Below are 15,982 nucleotides of genomic sequence, written 5' to 3' on the forward strand. Positions count from 1 at the left end.
CCCTCGACTTCTTTCCTTTTCCTTTTTGTTTTTGTTTCTTTGCACTTGTTCACAAAGGAGCTCACAGCCTCACGTTGAACAAAAGTCACTATGATTCTCTACTGGGGCTTCGTCGTTCTGACGGCTCTGGCCAGTCTTGCATCCACTCGTCCAACTGGGGGTGCTCAGGTGTGGGGCCAGCTACGAGAGAATGTGAGTGGATTGCACATCTATAATTCCTACCTGCCTAGGTGGGTAAGGACCAGATGGCTTATTTCAGAATTACCAGATCAAGCATGTCATTTATCTCACTCTTGAGAACCACTCGTTTGACAACATCGCCGGCTACTGGGACTTCCATCCAGATATCGATAATTTGCGCAATCTTACATTTTGCAATGACTACACCAACCCCAATTGGACGGTCTATGGGGAGCCACTAGCAATCTGTGCTGAGCCGGATGCAACCGAGGTGCCACTAAAAGACCCAGATCACAACTTTGGTGGAGTCACCTACGAAATCTTCCGCCAGTGGAACCCGGCAAAGGACGACGTCCCTAATATGGCAGGTTTTATCGAGCGCCAATCGGAGAAGTACAATGCTACCCCTGGAGATTCAGCATTCGTGATCAAGGCCTTGAACCAGAAGAAGACCGCTACTCTGGCGGAGTTGGCAAGCAATTTTGCCTTCTTTGATTCATACGTGGGTTATATTTGATCTACATATACATACATTGCAGATAACTGACTATAGACTTTCCCTTGTAGTTCGCCGAGCACCCGGGTCCCACTAACCCTAATCGCCAATTCGCAACCTCAGGCTCATCCTGCGGCTTTGTTGATGACACCTATCAGTCCGCTGGGTTCTGGAACAATGTGACTGGGACTACCTGTGCGGTTTCGATCTTTGAATCGCTCAGCAAGAAAAATATCAGCTGGAAGAATGTGAGATACATCTCGTTCCTTTATACTGACACCTGACTAAACACTTCTATATAGTACTACGAGACCGACATCGTCGATGCATTCATGTATAAAGTCAGCCATTCCCTAGACCTAACGAAGTGTCAGCTCGGTGACTAACGATAGTATCAAGTGGGTGCAAGACAACGCAATGGACCGTCTCGTCCATGCGACGGAGCTCTACCATGACCTGGAAGCTGGCACCCTGCCTTCATTCTCGTACCTGAACCCTGAGTGCTGCACAGTCGACTCGATGCATCCTACCAGCAGCATGGCAGCGGGGGAGCAGATGGTCAAGCACTTGTACGACGCCCTCCGTCGCTCCAAGTACTGGGACAATGCGTCAGTTTCGTCATCCTCATACCGAGTGCAATACTAACACTCGAACATAGTGTTTTGATCATCAACTTTGATGAGCACGGTGGGTTTGCTGACCATGTCCCCACTCCGCTCAACGTGCCTCAACCCGAAGACGGTATCATCTTCAAGGGCAAGTCATCAAACCACAATTTTACTTATGACTTTACACGTCTGGGAGTCCGGTATGCATCTTAATCCCAATTGGAGTTGGCCGCATGAACGCTCAGCTTATCCTTTTACCGCAGTGTCCCTGCCTTCATAATATCACCCTGGGTACCGCCCAATCTCCTCATCCACGATCAAGGCACCATGTACGCCGACAATTCGGCCTACACCCATAGCTCAATCCTGCATTTCCTGCAGGAGCTGTGGGGCCTTGAGGGCTTGAACAACAGAGTCCAGTGGGCCAAGACTTTCGAAATGGCTTTCACCAACAAGCGGCGAGACGATACGCCCATGACATTGGTTAAGCCGACCTGGTATGGTGGTAGTGGGCAGCCGGAACCGGAACCGTTCTTCCTTTTGAACCAGGATGAGAGCTACTACGCACGCCGCAAGGCCGAGGCTAAAGCATAAGGAATGGGAATGAGAACGCCACATTTATAATGCGCCTATAGTGGAATACCGAGGAATGAATATTGAGATCTCTGGCTAGAGATGCGGATCTTCAATTCTATGATATCAATATCAGTTCAATGGATTGGGGCGATGTCTATTACACTCATTTACTGTCCCATCAGAATGGAATCCAATCAATTGACACCAGCTCAAAGCTTGATCTGTCAGTGTTTACCATACTGAACAACGTAAACTAGACGCGATCTCGAAGCGAAGTCAAGTTTACTAGTAGAACCTCGTATTGATTTACGAAACAGAATTCAGAATGTGCGATGCATAGTGATATGCAGGTTTGAAATAGAAAGTAAGATCATATAAAGGCTGACCATCATTCATGAAGCCTTTACCGAGACCATAAAAGGCAGAAATAGGTATGAACAAGAATGTGAAAATGTCAAAGTCCATCCCTCAAAACAGGAGTGCATGCTATTTTCGGGGACCAGCCCTTTGCCAAGGACTAGAGAATCCGATGAAACTTGTAGATGGAATGGGGATAGATGCAGAAAATATGTCCAGTGTAAATCCGCAGAGGAGTGTTCATAGCGAAACCTGGTGCAGAACGGGTCAGTTCAGTCGCACCAGATATGTAACCGAAAAAAAAGGATGCAGGTCCGACATACTACTTGCGTTTCTCATCATCCTTCTGCTCCGAAGACGAGCCAGCCATATCCCACAGCCGGCTCTTGTAAGCGGGGAAGGAAGTGTGGTTCCACATGTTGTAAAGGACGCTACGGGGAAAATATCGGGTCAGTCGGCACGAACGAGCAATGGCAGGAGAGGAACAGAGCGAGACGAAACACACCTCTGAGTCCGGTCCTTGTAGGCCTCATCCTTGACCTCCCTTACTTGCACTTTCATGCCGTCCTTAGTGAAAGCAATATTCTTGCGCTCCATCTTTTCGCGCGTGCTTTTGCCTACATCCTGGACGATGCTGTAGACGACGAATCCGACCGCGGCAATGACGCCGACAAAGACGAGGAGGAGGATGAGGGGAATGAGATTGCGGGCGCCCATGGTGGGGGATCGTTTATCGGGGTACCGGAGGGTCTAGTGAGTCGGGGGTTTTGTAATCGAGGAAAAAGTGAGGCAAAGAACCGAAGACTAGGTAAGTTGGTTGGAATCAAAGGAAGAAAACGGGGTGGAAAAAAAAAACGATGGACTATATGCCAAGAACAGGAGTCTTGTTGCAGATAGTTTCAGCCTTAAGTCCTTTCTAGGCACTGTTGCTGCCTGGAGTGGATCTGGATGTTCCTTGCACGACAGGAATGCTGTTTGAATTCCAGCGGGGGCAGGGCTGAAGATGAGACGATTCAGGGGCTTGAGACCTTTGTCAACGGTCTTTTGGAGTCGAAAATGACGTTTTGATTCGAGGGGAAATGGCATGCATCGTGGCTGTGTCGGAGTGTGGCTTCCTTTGGAGTTGCCTAGGTACCTGGGTACCTACCTAGCCACTTGCTGAGTAATTTTTTATCGGGAGGCACCGGCCCGATCCCGGCATTTTCGAGGTTAATGTTAGCCCGGAAGGACATCTGGGGTTATTCTCCGTACATCCTTGGACTTGATCTACTTTGATCCGATGGGTTGGATATACAGCATTCGTTATCTTTGCTTGTTATCATGAAGATCATCTCACCCCAGCATGAACTAAACCCCCCACTACTACCTAAAACAGGACGATCGGTGGATCTCGATCTCATCTGCGTCATCATGATTGAATCCCAGACTCATGACTACGACGTGACTGGGTGAGTGCTCCATCCGGGGAAACTCGTTCGAGATAATGTCTCTGGATAAAGGCCGGGTCATTTCTCTCCATATTCCAGTTCAAGGCCCTGCAACTCAGCCAAACCTGAGACCATGTGTGACGTCCCTTTCTTTCCGATCTTTCCTATCTGCTTTCAATGCGGCACTGATCAGAACCCATGCAACTGTAAGGTGGTGGGCCCAACAGTCGGTAAGTTCAATTCTTCTGTGTGAATTGCTGCAAAGTGAGCCCATGTCTGACGAAATCGACAGGGTTTTTCTCTACCATTGTAGCAGCGGTAAGTAAATACAGTGTCTTCTTGGGCGACAGCATGAAGACTCTTGCTTGGCTCCAGGCTCATGGAAGCCCTTTTTAGATCTTCTGCTACCCCCTATCGATATTCTGTGGTTGCGGCTGCACTCAAGCTGGAAAGGAGTATGCCCTGCTGTCCTTCTACTTCTTGACATCTAGACTAACAATAAGTAGCATGCTGGCATACCCTGTCAAGCTAAATCGGAAGGTCAGTAATGCCATTCCAATCTGATATTGGAAGCTAGGCGATCGGAATATACTTGAAATCATTTTCATTGTATCTAATCATTCAATATCTTTCAATCCTAGTCTCATTCTTTACCCTGCGTTTCATAAAATATAAGTGCCTTTTCTTCCAATCGTTCGTACAAGATTTCTGCCCACATACTTTTAGAACTCTAGGCCTTACGCTTAATTCAATTACTTTGTAGAGCTGCAGGGCATGAATGCTCAGAAACTATTAGTGGCATTGCATTTGTATATTAAAAAAATAAGTAACATATACTGGAAGAAAGAGAAGTCAATGCCTCAAAAATAAACCCCCCGCCTTGACCCATAATATCCCCCAAGACATACTTAAGTGGAAGGCTTTTCGGGAGCAGGCAGATAACCCGCAGAGTATTCATCAGCTTCATCATAGTCCTTCAATTCCAGTCTTTTCAAGAACCCTCCTTTCAACAGATCCGCGACACTGGACCGAGCCAAAAGCTGCGATCCAAACCCGGGCTGCTCAAACCAAGCCGCGATGGGCCCCAAGAGAACGTCAAATCCCTTAGTCACTTCGTAGACATGGTAGTTGTACGGGAAGCTACTATTGGGCGGCGCGAAAAGATTATATGGTGGCAGAGATCGCTCGATATATGGAGCTCCAAGAGGTGCCAGGAAATTCCCATATTCGGACCCGAATCTATCAAGCTTCTGGCCCACGCGGAGTGTGTAATTCCCTAGAATAGACACATCCTCAGGTGTTTGGGCAAATCCGTCGCTGTCTGGATAGATCCAATAACCCTTCGGGTCGGAAGCGTCCAGGGTCCATTTCTCCAGGAACTCAAATGGGCAGAGCTCGCCAAAGCGGGAGTATGTCTCGAGCTCGTTGGAGAGAGGGAAAGCCCCAGGGAGGTTCTTCGGACCGAGTCGTGGGTCACCGCAAACAGCAGTAGAGTCCACGTAGGTTACTCCTTTACAGGGGTCTGGGTAGCATCTTTTTGGGTAATCCGACTCCTGGGAAGTATGAGCATTGAACCTTATATAACCTGGGGTGTCGAAAAGGGGTATTAGGGCTTACCTTGTTTGTCTTATGTCTGATAGGAGTGACGAAGGGCGCGGCTTCTGCTAGAGCAACCGAAAGAAGCACACTAATAGTTGAGAGATGCATTGTGAATAGAAGATGTATCCTGATGATGGCTGGGTTGACCGAAGAAAACAGACAGTGTCATTAATATATATTGTACTCCGTACAAAGTGCCAAGGAGGATTGACCTGTCCGATCTAGCGATCTGCAGGGCTATGCAAACCATGTACTTAAACTACAATATGCAAGCAGATGGGTCTCGCCTGCTATTTCCCCCAAAAAGGTTAGCCACACGCTTCTTCGAGCTCGCTTCAATCCAATCGGCATCCGATATTTTTCCTACTACTCCCTAATCTGTTAAAAAACCCAGTTAATTCCCATCCATACTGGCCCTTTTTCATACTACAATGCTAACCCTAATTCGGGGTTACATTGCAGATCGCAGTCATGCAGGATCTGCACTCAGGCTCCTACCGAAAGAAGCCTGGATCCCTTAGCTGTATGCAGTTTGATCATGACAACACTGTCCTCAGTATACAGACTATTATCTTACTGCATCGGCGCTTTGGGATTTCAATTGAGCCTGCTTTCTGTCAGCTTTGAGTACTTCTCGTTGTTGTCAATTCTGACCGAGTCTTCACCAGTTCTCTCTGATTTATCATGATGGAAGTATACGAAGAGAAGCATAAATAGATGCTTCTTCCCATGTATGAAGAAGATAGACAAAAAAAAACATCCATTTTACTTTCTACAGTATACAAGACTGGAATTTTTCATATTCATAGTATTCTTTCATGAAACTATTTTTGCCTCGATACATACATGCTGTACAGAACGCTGTTTCTATAATCAACATACTCTACCCAGTTATAATTTCCCGATCTGTAGGCTGACACTTCTTGGAAAGCCCAGAATAACCTGCTAAAACACATAAGGTAGTACATACAAGGTTCGGAATGGTCTAGATACAATTATTTCCAGCCATTTATTTCAGAGCGAATGTCAATCAGTTCAGGGACTCCGTACTCCGTGGGACCATTCAAAGTTCCGAGTAATATGGGGCGCCTGAAGAAGCCAATTGTGTTAGCTGAGCTCGTATTAGCCACAGAAATGCAGATACGGATAGCTTCCTGTTTGGGAAAATGAGACGCAGCCGAGTAACCTAGCATTTATTTACATCTGTCATCGATAAAAATCCCGACATCAGGCGTATTATAATTAGGCTTTCCTAGTTGATTTATTTCTTCTAACCCAACAACTTGTTTTTCCTTGTTAGTTATTGCTGGTTTCATTTATTGTGCTTCTTATTTGAGTTCAAAGCCAGGCTAGTAAGGGTCTAGAAGACGAAATAATACGAGGGATCTTCGGGGCCTTATGCATCCAGATAGTCATGCGGAGTGAAGTGAGTAAGTCCTGTTTTTTAAGGTTCAGTCTGCCGTTTTATAGCAATTTTGGTAAATTTTCGTGTGGCTACTTTTCTAGAACTATATAGATCTTATAGATGTCATCTGCATGTATCAGAAATTGGCCAACTTTAGCAGAATTCCTATAGATTTGGACCCGTGGACCCGTGGACATTAGTGGTGATTACGTAATCATGTAGGGACCTCGGGAACCTTCCAAGGTTGCCCAGGTGGAACCTTATGATTTACAAGCAATGAATAGTTTGTGATCCCCTCGGTCGCTGCATCATACATGCAGGTGATAGGGCCATGAATCTGTTATGAGATTGGAGACCCACACTGAGGCTTGCAGAAGACAATTTCCTTCAGCTGAATGCTGAGACCGCATCGAACTTGGCCAATGGTGTCGATTTAGTTGAAGATGGGGAAAATTGACTATTTGCTCAGTAGCTCAACGCTAATGTGATCACTGCATCAATCAGACCCGTCAATTCGCCTATCCAGGATTGATTCCGACAATGCTTCTCTCTTACACAATACGGCCCCGTGTTCTACCCCTGAATTGTACCCCAGAGTGTTTTCTTCGGAAAGAGATAGACCCGCCATCGAGCCACTTGTTTTCTCCACTACTATATAGATGAGTGGGCTAGGTGATACTATAAGGTTAAAGAGATCATCGAATTACAATTAATTGAGACAGCAAGACTCAAGATTTTTGCATTAGCCCTAGAGCACGGTCGTCCGAGCTTGCTAAACACAAGCTTCGCCCTCGAAAAACAGTGGAAACTGCCCCACCGTTAACATGCTGCAGTCTACCATGCGTGTTTGTATTTGCACTTTAGTTTAGTCGTAAATTGCGTGGCTGACAGATAAATGTCAGTAGCTGCCGAGACACTTCTCTTTAAGCCCATGACAAGCAACAGATGGTAAGGAAGGAGACACCCGAGCTCCACAGGGGTACCAGTTTGTATGGGGAGGGAGTTGATTGGCTCGCGCTTTTTAAGGTTCCAAGGTTCCAAGGTTCCAAGGTTGTTTGTTTGTCGGCCCGTCTCCGGGACCACACTAATCCCTTCCTGGATTGGCGGCAGTTTCCAAGGTTAATATCTAGGCATGTTGTACTCTGAGCGAAGCATTGTTTATGGCTAATAATATCGAGATAGACTCGTGCGCTATCAGATACGGGCAACAAACAAAGGGCGAGTGGCTTGGGGTAAACTGTTTTCAAATTCTGCTGTACCCGAAAGATATGTGCTGCAAGTGTTCTATTTATGAGGAACGGCCCAAGTAAAGTTGGTGCTGTTACAATCCTCTCTCTCCACCACCCCATTCAAACATTACCATACTAGTTCGAATAGTAACGACCGGTCTCAGTATCGTAGACCATGCCACTCTGCACGACCTTTCCATTCTTGAGGAACCCATTCTCCACGATTCCGCCAGCGGCCGCATTGTCCGAGTTCCGTTGCAAATGGTTCTCACCGCTCTTAACAGTGAAGTTGGCCAGGGAGATCTCCCCGAAATTGCGCTCCTTGGTGGTAGGCAAGCCGAAGAAATGAGCTCCGACTTGCTCTGGGGTGATGTGGAGCTCAAAGTATCCACGGTAGTATCCCTCAGACCACTGCAGTGACTCACTATCAGTAGCAACGATCTGGGAGATATTGTTTGCCGCAGGAATAGTGGTATTCTGTCCGAATGAGGAGGGAGAGCTGACGGCCGCTCCACCGAACTCCACACCGATGGAGCCGGACCCAGTGCTGGAGTCGTAAGGGGTGTGGTCGAGCCAGGCTAGATCGCTGACCCAGTTGACGTGGGTATCTCCCGCGATGACGATGTTGTTTCCAATCTTGTTGTCGTAGAGAGTCTGCAAGGTTCTGTTCTTGCTCGCCATATAACCATCCCAAGCATCCAGGTTCAGTGGTTGCTCGGGGCCCATAGTAGCTGACATGTTCAACTGAGAGAAAACTGCAATAACCATGTTAGTATAAGATAACTTTGCAAGTTTTAGATCAAGGAAAGCATACTGATTTGGCTGCCGAGGATGCGCCAGTGAGCACCACGGTTGGCTGACTCAATCAGGTTTCGCTGCAGCCAGTTCTCCTGACGGCTTCCCATCAGACTGCGACCGGCGTCATCTTTGATCTCGTCGATGTAGTTAGTGTTATCGTAGGTATCGGTGATGGAGCGGTCGTATTGTCTGGTGTCCAGCATGATCAGGTCCACCAATTTCCCGAGCTTGAAGTTTCTCCAGATGCGAAGGTTATCGTCCATCTCGACTTGTCTAGACTCGGTTAGTACGTACGACTTGGCACTAGTCACGGACGACTCACCTGATGGGCATCCATTCGAAGTAAGCACGGACGGCGTTCATCTTACGCTGGTCAACGGAGACACCTCCGTCCTGAATAAAAGACTTTTCGTCGTTCCTGAGCTCCGAAGAGCCATCCCGGTAGGTGTTATCGGCGACCTCTGCTGCAATTAGAACCCAAAAAGACCTGTTGTGAATGCGATAGGGCCATACCGTGGTCATCCCAGACAGGGATCCAAGCAAAGTTCTGATGACTGGCAAGCAGATCCAAGTCGGTTCTGTAGGTGGCAAGGCGCTTGCGGTAGTCATAAAGGGTGACGATGGTTCGGTCCGGCAGAGGGATGCGTCCCATGCTGTTACCCCAGCCACTGAAGCAAATCTTAGCTGATGTCGTCGACATTCTCGAGTTGATTCCACTTACTATTCACCATTCTTGTATTCGTAGAGGTAATCACTATACAATCAGTCTGAGTTCTCATGCAAATATCAAGCGCCACTTACCCGAGATGGACGACGTAGTCCACGGAATCCTTGCGCACAGAGTGTCCGTAGGCATTGAAGAAACCGAATGCTATATTCTCTGTCAGTCCACGCACACACATAGACACAGGTCAATGCGGAGACATACGGAAGTTGGCGCAAGAGTAAACGGCCAGGTTGACCTGGTCGACCTCTTTCTCCGAATCAGGAGCAGTCTTGGTTCTTCCAACCGGGCTCTTGTTGTCCGAATTACAAACTTGGAACTGATAGAAATAGGTGGTGAATGGCTTCAACTTGGATGCTTCGACCTGGTAATTCAATCAGCGAGTTTCCCTAGTTTACGATCCATAAATAGCTTGCTTACCTTAACAGTATAGTCAATGTCGGAACTGGTATACACAGTGCCTTCCGCTGCAATTTGCTTGAAGCTCTCATCGTCAGAGACTTTGTAATCCAAGCAAACAGGAGCATTCGACACGGCCACCTGCTCCTCTGCATCTTCATTCCCTGAGTAGATCGGGACTGGGTTGTACAATGGAACAAGACCATGTGTAGAGGTATTCGAGTGAACATCATCGAAAGTCGGCGAGCAGCGAGTCCAGAGAATCACCGAGTCTGCATAGGGATCTCCAGAAGCAACTCCATGGGTGAAGTGCAACTTGGATGGGTCAAAGGACGATCCGGGGACCCCGCGCTTCGCAACACGGTGAATGGAGACACCGAGTCCTGGATGGTGCTCGGACGGACTGCGGTAGTTCAGATTGCCTGAATAGCTCGCAGTGGCTGCGGCTGCAGATGACAGCACGAGAGACCAGGAGAGCTTCATTTCGGCAGAAACGAGTCAACCGGAAGGTAAGAAATTGAGAAGTCAAACTGCTGGGGTTGCCTCAGTGCCTACAATCTAACAGGTGCTTCACTGGCTCATATATAAGAAAAAAAAATTACGCTGGTTTCCATTTTGAAGGTACAACATAGTCACAGCCACCTCGCGGCATCCAACATTTAATCTGGCGTTTGTTATGATCAGCGAATCGGAATGACCAACAACGGCATGACCTTACAGCTCGCCAGGATCGGCAGGCACATGCGTTAGTATGTACAGAAAATACCCAGTTCGGGGTTGTATGGTCCAGGAACGTGGTGAGCCACGTGAAACTATAAGATCTATCACTGGCGGAATGGACGGAGTGCCAAGCGCCAAGACATTGTCGATATTTAGCCAAGATCTTTCAACTTAAAGCCCACAGATATCCCCGGGACTGTAATTTCCATTGAATTAGTAATTAACTAATCTAGTAGGGGAAACCTTGGAAGCATTGACAATTTGACATTTTAATATCCGATTGACTGCCGATTGACTGCCGAGTTGACATGCGTGTTGGAAGTTAAAACCTAAAAAGGTGAAACTGACCAGAAAAGGAAATTCTCAGTGTATATGGAACAGAGGCACTCCGTACACTTTCTAACATATCTAAGAATATTGCTTGACACCTACAGTCCCTTCCACTCCACACCACGGCTGGTACTCTGACATATACACTATACTTCCTCTCAAAGAATCCCGAGGTAACCTCTCTGTAGCTACTGTTTTAACATCTGTTTATAACATATAAATAACTAGTTTGTGCTTAAGCTTTCCCTTTCATGTAACGTTCAGTTCTTATAGAATGTATTGAAATACCAGAGTGAGCATGTCTTTTTGGGTGTCTTTTCCCGTGTCATTATCATTGCCAGCGGAATGAAAAGAGATAGCTCTCAAATATACAATGCAATGCAATGCGTTGCTCTAAAATCACTTAGAAGCCTGAAGCCACTCCTGTATCTTCCCAAGAGAATACGTATCATGTTCTTTCTCAGAAGTATAAAACGGCTTTTCATACCATCCCAACGTGCCCAAAGACTGTAGCCGTTTCCCGAAAGGCTGACAGGAATCAAAGTCAATCAACACCGGTGATCCATCCTTCACCATGATGTTATCCGGATTGATGTCGTTGTGAGCTAGCCCTAAGGTGTGCAGGTGCTCCACCGCCGACTTGAGAGATTCGAAAAACTTCGTTTTGTCGAGTTGTTGAAAATCAGATGTCGAGGCATAGTCCTTCAAGGTTTGATCAAGTCGCTCGAGAACGATGGACGTGATGTAACCACGTCTCACACGGCAGCCATAATATCGAATTATGTTTTGATGTGGTGATCGTGAGATCTGCTCCATGACGATTGTCTCATCGAGAACGGTTTTAGGGAGATGGTTCGTCCCGATCATATCCTCGTACCACTGTAAGCCTGGTCGTTTCACGTAAACCAAAGAATTGCTTAGTCCTTCCGGTGCAAGAGTCAAGTAGGTGTTGGAGGGAACCTCGGGATAAATATCTTTATTCTGGACGCGTTGTAAAGATGAATTGAATTCCGCAATGGTCATTTCGCGCTTATTCTTTGATGCGAAGCCGAAGAAAACCTCCTCATCTTCCGTGACATGGTAGAAGGTAGTGGATTTCAGCTTTCCATCTTTCCACGACTCTACTATAGTCAAGTCTTGGAGTGATTTTACCAATGGTGGGTCTTGAGAAAACTTGGTCTCGTCCTCGGGACTAGCTTGGTCCACAAAACTCATGATGATTTAATGTATGCGCACAGGGGGGTCAGCAGAAAAAAGAAGAAACAATCAGTGCACTGATTATCGACAATATCGATTTAGAGGCGGTGAAGATGCGGTGCCTACATAATCATCTGAAAACCTCCTGGTCTTCTGTGACATGCTAGAAGGTAGTGGATATCAGCTTTCTATCTTTCCAGCTGTTCTACCAACTTGATCTCAATCTCAGTACTAGTTTGGCCCACAAGATTATAAACTGTACGCTTACGGAGTAACCGGCCCCTGTAATTTTATTTCGAAAAAATACGGACCATCGCAAGGGTCCGACACCCATATGCAACAGATCACCCATATGCAACTCTTTTCTTACTTTTTACTTTAACCTCAATTTACTACACCACCACGTAGTAAATTAATTAATTTGAAAAATAGAGATAGATGAATTGATCAATTTACTACTAGTATACAAATGCAATTCATTTTCCACTGCGCTTTTTGGCTCTTCCATGCTTCCTGATTTCGATCAACACCTTCTTCCACTTCCGCCTCGTTTTTTCTTTATCGGCTTCCTCGCTTAGTTTATATTTTTTCGCTTGATTTCTTTCATCTGGCTTGAATTTATAACACCGGTAATCTGTGTATGACGACGAGAATTGTCATACCGGGCGTGGCGAGCTCCTAGGATAGCTTGCCATCACAACAATAGACTTCTTCCCTCCTCCCTTGTTCGGGCTTACCGGAGCCCAGTCCTTCAATGTGCAAATCTCTTCGAAGTTGTTCTTCTCCATTACTCGCCTGCTCCCCATATTCTCAGCATAAAAGCTGCCTCTAAGAAGATGAAGGTTCATCCGCGGAATGGCCCAGTCTTGAATGACAGTGCGAACAGCAACACTCATAATCCCCCGGCCGTGTTGAGTAGGAGAAAGATAGTCTGTTAATATTGTTAGCAATTGAGCTTGAGTCTCACTGGGGATCTCCATACATCCTATACACCAGATGATATCCTTGTGCCCAACAGGCAAATCCTCGTTTTGCTTCTGTGCCAGCGCACGTTCCGGGCTATCGGGTGGCAACTCATAGAATGCATACCGTACTAGTGTAAAGTCTCCGATCTGGACATCTTCAAGCAGAGCGCCCGTCGCAGGGTCTCTTTTTATCACTTCGCGTATGCAGACGAAAGGACTTTTATCAAAGAACTCTGGTTCACCTTGGCCATTCGAACCGTCACCCTGCTGACTGTCCGATGTTTCGAATTCTTTTTGCAGGGTAGACACAACATCTTTATGTTCTGCTATTTTCGCTTTGATCCAGTCCACGCCATGCTCGGGCAGGAAAGGGTAGGGTGGCCCTTGTAGCCAGGAGTACACACGTGAATCGTTGAGGATTTCGGTCATCACAGCAGCTGTCTCTTCGATCTGGTGTTCACGTTGTGGGGTGATGATGATGTTTGCACATGGCGCTGGGAGTTGGAGATAGGGCTCTTTAGTGAGCGGGTTATAGTGGACAACCATTTTGGACAAAAGCCAGACCAGTAAGAACCTCAATTGGAATATCTATACTAATTCCAGATGTTCAATTTATATAGGCTCGTATTTTAGCTACACGAGGCTCAGGATCTTTGTGAGTCACTCGGCAAATGAGAGCTAACCAATTATGGCCAACACTACAATTAGCTCGATGTTAGCCTGTATACGATTTTGTTCACCCACCTTCTTGGCTAATTACTGTTTCTCTTTTTGTTCTCATAGCCCGTGCAAGAATATCTTGGCCGAACCTACACAAGGTGACTCAGAACAGAATGAAAATACATGCCAGACACCGCGTACTCACTTGCCTGGAAATGGCAACCGGACCGAGCGATAGACTCAGCAACAGAGGAATAACCAGAGCAAGACAAATTGGCGCAAAGTGAATGCAGCCGGTTCAGACCGTCTACCATCGCAGACTCGATAATGGCTGAAAATGGAAGTGCATTCCACTAGGAATGCAAAGGCAAGCAGCAGAGCGTAAATCCAGATAGCAAAGCATAGAAGCCCATGGCTTGCTGTGTTTCCTGGCATGAATTTGTTTGCTCTAGTTCATTGCCGTCCATTACTGATCTTTTCAATGGTGTTCGAGTTTCTCTGACTTCTGGTTGGATATGATGTGAAATATTGCACTCAATGGTTCGAACAAAAAGGCACTCATCGATGTATGTTAGCTTCTGCGCATGCACTGGGCCGGAGTAGTGCAGGTAAGTCGCTGATGAAGCATAGCTGGAACCGGTAAAACGAGGTATACAATATCTAGATACATTTGTATATGGGCAACGTCAATTAGACAGTCCGACCAGAAGGCCGAGGAAACGAGAGCGCTTCATGATGTTCTATTATACACTGACCCCAGGTGTCACCATCTCGAAATGGCATTGTACTTCCGCTTGGGTATATGAATGTTAATTTACTGGCACCCGACTGGTCAATTGCTCCAGACGTCCTGCCAAGGCTCGATGCTTGCGCATGACCTCCTCCCATTCGTAGGCCATATCTTCGGTATCTTCCTCCCCGCCCAGCTCGGTCAATATCATGCCAAAGTCACCACCAAGGCGCCCAAGACTTGCGGCACAGTACAGAATCTGGGTGAGAAGACTTTCCCTCGAACTCCGATCTCGGACGTTGGGAAGATAGGAGCGCATTGTATCCGTGAGCAATTGCACGAGATGCATTGGGAAAGTAGCCAAAGCCGGGGGAAGACGTTGCAAGGGGTCATCTGAGGGTGCTGGCTTTGACTTGGCCTTGGAGGGGGCGTCTCCACCCCGCAAACCTGAGATGCCAAACTCGGATTCGGATTGTTCGGAGTTAAAAATATTCTTGTATAGCGAGACAATTGCAAAGCTCTGCTCACGGAAAATCTCGATGTATCTCTTTAAGTAGCGGTCAGTTTGCTGACCGCCGGACCACGCGGTCGTGTCTGACTTGTCCTTGCCACTGAGTCTCCGTTGGGTTTCTTGGTCCGCGAGCTCACGGAGGGGATCCAGAGCTTCAAGCGTCGATACCAGATGCGCCAGTCTGCAGACCAGGAAGATGGCCCCAAGAGCGCCTTCTCCTGTCCCGACTGCCCCATCGCTCTGGATCATATCTAGATCCGGGGCTACTCGCCGCAGCCAACCCACAGTTCGGATACCAGCTGCTAACCGCAGGTTTTGGGTTCGGAGCCCCGTGATCAGATTACTTGTCATGTCCTTCATAGCATCTTCCGCCTGAGATGCAACATCATGAATCAATGGAGATTCGGGGTATAATGTTTGTAGTCGCTTGATATGTGCATGCAGGTCGAGTGCAGAGGAGTAGGTTGTAGAGGAGACACCGGTACCGGAGTTGACCGAGGCCGCGGAGACGGCTTTGGATAGCAGACTTGGTAGTTCCAAGATATCTGACAATCGGTCGACATTGCGAGAGAGCTGCATCGCTTTCTTCCGTCGTTCTAGGGCGGCATTGTCTGTGATCTTACTGTATTTGGTAGAAAACCCAACGGCCTCCTCGTCGAGTTTGGGGATAGCATCGCGTAGCTGTTGCGCCTCGCGGGTTAACTGTGGGACAGATGTGCATAGTGTGGACAAATTATCGGCAGAGGTGACAAATGCCCGGTGCGAACGGTTCGATAAGGCTTGGAGGGATAGAAGGGTTGAGTGGGAGGATTGGGCGAGCGATGGAGGTTCTGTGGTCTGGAGAGCTTCGAGCGACAAGGTTGAGAGACGAGTGAGATATTTGTCGGTAGTTACATCGTGCGATTGAGTTGGATCTAGATGTGGAGCGAGTAGTTCCAGCAAGTCGGCCATGGTTGATGATGCTATTCGGAAGTTGCGTAAAAGAGGCGCCCTGAATGGATCACCCCCGTTGGCCCGTGCGGGTCAGTTGTATCTCCGACTGGAATGAACTTTTTCTCTGCTTTTTGGAAT

At 47.3% G+C, this 15,982-nt stretch overlaps 8 protein-coding genes across 8 annotated transcripts; 2 read left to right on the forward strand and 6 right to left on the reverse strand.

The window, feature by feature from the left end:
* Positions 1-90: 90 nt before the first annotated feature.
* N7525_001064 (uncharacterized protein) lies at positions 91-1,878 on the forward strand (the record flags this gene model as incomplete). Its single annotated transcript, XM_061211750.1, has 7 exons — positions 91-192; positions 269-682; positions 748-924; positions 979-1,017; positions 1,076-1,284; positions 1,335-1,484; positions 1,548-1,878. 7 exons carry the CDS (start codon positions 91-93, stop codon positions 1,876-1,878), a joined length of 1,422 nt encoding a protein of 473 aa, XP_061070976.1.
* A 661-nt stretch (positions 1,879-2,539) lies between these two features.
* On the reverse strand, positions 2,540-2,934 carry N7525_001065 (uncharacterized protein; the record flags this gene model as incomplete). Its single annotated transcript, XM_002558303.1, has 2 exons — positions 2,540-2,648; positions 2,723-2,934. The coding sequence occupies 2 exons, from the start codon at positions 2,932-2,934 to the stop codon at positions 2,540-2,542; spliced, it is 321 nt and encodes a 106-aa protein (XP_002558349.1).
* An 811-nt stretch (positions 2,935-3,745) lies between these two features.
* N7525_001066 (uncharacterized protein) lies at positions 3,746-4,208 on the forward strand (the record flags this gene model as incomplete). The annotated part of the gene is made up of 3 exons (XM_061211751.1): positions 3,746-3,908; positions 3,958-3,962; positions 4,041-4,208. Coding segments are annotated over 3 exons (336 nt in total), but the record flags the coding sequence as incomplete, so codon positions are not given.
* Positions 4,209-4,552: 344 nt separating this feature from the next.
* N7525_001067 (TNT domain-containing protein) lies at positions 4,553-5,351 on the reverse strand (the record flags this gene model as incomplete). The annotated part of the gene is made up of 2 exons (XM_002558302.1): positions 4,553-5,197; positions 5,262-5,351. 2 exons carry the CDS (start codon positions 5,349-5,351, stop codon positions 4,553-4,555), a joined length of 735 nt encoding a protein of 244 aa, XP_002558348.1.
* A 2,661-nt stretch (positions 5,352-8,012) lies between these two features.
* On the reverse strand, positions 8,013-10,281 carry N7525_001068 (alkaline phosphatase D family protein; the record flags this gene model as incomplete). The annotated part of the gene is made up of 8 exons (XM_002558301.2): positions 8,013-8,632; positions 8,692-8,948; positions 8,998-9,136; positions 9,189-9,343; positions 9,397-9,429; positions 9,477-9,546; positions 9,604-9,763; positions 9,820-10,281. 8 exons carry the CDS (start codon positions 10,279-10,281, stop codon positions 8,013-8,015), a joined length of 1,896 nt encoding a protein of 631 aa, XP_002558347.2.
* Positions 10,282-11,247: 966 nt separating this feature from the next.
* N7525_001069 (uncharacterized protein) lies at positions 11,248-12,063 on the reverse strand (the record flags this gene model as incomplete). Its single annotated transcript, XM_002558300.1, has 1 exon — positions 11,248-12,063. The coding sequence occupies one exon, from the start codon at positions 12,061-12,063 to the stop codon at positions 11,248-11,250; it is 816 nt and encodes a 271-aa protein (XP_002558346.1).
* A 638-nt stretch (positions 12,064-12,701) lies between these two features.
* Positions 12,702-13,556, reverse strand: N7525_001070 (GNAT family N-acetyltransferase; the record flags this gene model as incomplete). The annotated part of the gene is made up of 2 exons (XM_061211752.1): positions 12,702-12,976; positions 13,028-13,556. 2 exons carry the CDS (start codon positions 13,554-13,556, stop codon positions 12,702-12,704), a joined length of 804 nt encoding a protein of 267 aa, XP_061070978.1.
* Positions 13,557-14,479: 923 nt separating this feature from the next.
* Positions 14,480-15,862, reverse strand: N7525_001071 (Dor1-like family protein; the record flags this gene model as incomplete). The annotated part of the gene is made up of 1 exon (XM_002558298.2): positions 14,480-15,862. The coding sequence occupies one exon, from the start codon at positions 15,860-15,862 to the stop codon at positions 14,480-14,482; it is 1,383 nt and encodes a 460-aa protein (XP_002558344.1).
* Between the last annotated feature and the right edge of the window lie 120 nt (positions 15,863-15,982).

Source organism: Penicillium rubens (assembly GCF_028828025.1).
Source record: "Penicillium rubens strain IBT 27055 chromosome Unknown utg000001l_segment0_segment0, whole genome shotgun sequence".
Classification (NCBI taxonomy): Eukaryota; Fungi; Ascomycota; class Eurotiomycetes; order Eurotiales; family Aspergillaceae; genus Penicillium; species Penicillium rubens.